The 2,061-nt window shown below is 34.6% G+C and overlaps 1 protein-coding gene across 1 annotated transcript; it reads right to left on the bottom strand.

Moving 5' to 3' along the window:
- Positions 1–489: 489 nt before the first annotated feature.
- LOC113335867 lies at positions 490–1,143 on the bottom strand. The gene has a single exon (XM_026581892.1). It carries the CDS (start codon positions 1,141–1,143, stop codon positions 490–492), a length of 654 nt encoding a protein of 217 aa, XP_026437677.1.
- Positions 1,144–2,061: the final 918 nt, after the last annotated feature.

Raw genomic sequence — 2,061 nt, 5'->3', positions numbered from 1 at the left:
TATTATCCACCATCTTGTGATTGCAAACCAAGGAATCTGACCTGTCATGAAGGCTGTAATGACTGATTTTGAATCTGATCTAAAAATAACTTCCAGGTGATCATTTCTTATAGGCCACTCTCCTGCACATAAGACTTCCATCACTTCTGCATAAAAGTTTGTTGCTATCCCCAATCCACCAGCCTGAGCAACAATGCACTCTCCAACTTCATTTCTACCTATGAATCCATATCCATAAACTCCTGGATTACCTTTTGAAGCACCATCACAACATAGAAGAATCTGGTTGTTGCTTGGTAGATGGAAAAATATTTCTTGAACTCTTGGAACTTTTGATCTTTTACATTTTAATCCAAATTTCTTAAGTATCTGAAGATCATATGTTGAACTCCACATAAAAGCTTTCATTCTAACATCACATTCAGAAGTAAACTTCAATATTCTCATCTTGAGGTTTTCTCCAAAGAAACTTGCATCTTCATAGAAACATTAATTTCTCAGGAACCAAAGTTCTTTTGCAGTGATAAAAGCTGCAGTTCTCCAGATTTCCTTCACATCATGGCTTTTAGTCTTTGCAAAGTTAAAGATATCATCAAAAGATTTTGGATTCTTAAAACAGAACATATCACCCAACCACTTCCAGATAAGTTCACTGTAGTTACAAGTCCAAAGGATGCGTTCTAAATCTTCCTCACAATTTTTGCAGAAGGGACATCTTGAAGCCATGCTGAATTTCCTTCTTTTCATATTATCATCTGTTGAATAAATATTTCTCACTAACTTCCACACATTACTAGATATGGCAGGATGTATTGAAGAATTCCATACCTGGTTAGTCCATTTGAGTTTTGGATATTTTCTTCTTATGTTTTCCACTGCTAAAGCTACTGAGAATTCACCAGTTAGAGTGCCACTCCAGATTCTTGTATCTTGTTGATAATCTGCCACAGGGAATTCTCTAGTTTCAATCATCTCAAGCATTTCAGCTGGAATTACCCATTCTCCATCTAACAATAAATCAGATACTTTCATATATGGGAAAGAGTTCAAAAATGGATTGTCAGGGAATAGATCAATTAAAGCCTTGTCCTTTATCCATTTATCCTTCCATACTGAAATATTTTTGCCATCCCCACTAGCCATCTGGTATGCTGATAGACATCATTTGCAGCCCACTTCAGTCCAGGCCATATTGAAGATTTCTTATAATACTAAATCCATTCACCTTTTTTATTTTGATATTTTGCTTGAAAGTATCTTGCCATTTCATCATCCCCAGTTAAAATTTTCCAAAACAACTTCATGAGCAGAGCCTTGTTTAGAACTTCTAATCTTCTGAGGCCTAGTCCACCTTCTTCAAATGGAGAGCATCCTAATCCCATTTCAAAGTAACTGTTTTTCTAGAAGAGGGATCACCAGTCCAAAGAAAGTTTCTAATAATCCTTTCACACTCCTTAATAAATTTCTTGGGCCATTTGAACACAACCATACTATAAATGGGATAACTGCATAATACAAATTTTATCAGAATCAGTCTTTCTTGAAAAGATAGTAGTCTACCCTTCCATCCAGCCAGAATTTCCTGTATCATCTCTACAACATGCCAAACATGATAAGTTTTGATACTTCCTGGTTCCAATAATACCCCTAAATACTTATCAGGGAATTGAGCTAATGGAATGTTACATTCTTCTGCAATTTCAATTTTACTCTGCTCACTAGTGCAACCAATAAAGCATTTACTTTTCTCCATACTAACCATCTGACCTGAGGAGTCTTGATAATACTTTAAGACATTTAAAAGCTTTCTAACATTTGTTTTCTCAGGATTACAAAATATGAATATATCATCTGCAAAGAGGATATGAGTTGGATGAACTCATACGTACTTCTTAGTTCTTACTAAGATCATCAAAGCTCATCCAACTTATTTACTCTATATAGGTATTTCCACGATAATTTGGTTACTCATGATTGAATAAAATTTGATGGTAATATTGTTGTTCTTTCCCTTAATTTCTCCACATTTTCGTTTTCAATACTAGTGAATATAATAAAATA

Source organism: Papaver somniferum, unplaced genomic scaffold (assembly GCF_003573695.1).
Source record: "Papaver somniferum cultivar HN1 unplaced genomic scaffold, ASM357369v1 unplaced-scaffold_150, whole genome shotgun sequence".
NCBI lineage: Eukaryota > Viridiplantae > Streptophyta > Magnoliopsida > Ranunculales > Papaveraceae > Papaver > Papaver somniferum.
The sequence above is the reverse complement of the archived record's forward strand: the minus strand, read 5'-3'. Positions and strand labels throughout refer to the sequence as shown.

What these genes read in the sequence shown, in the direction of transcription:
- LOC113335867 (XM_026581892.1), bottom strand. Translation starts at nt 1,143, where the DNA reads ATGGCTAGTGGGGATGGCAAAAATATTTCAGTATGGAAGGATAAATGG.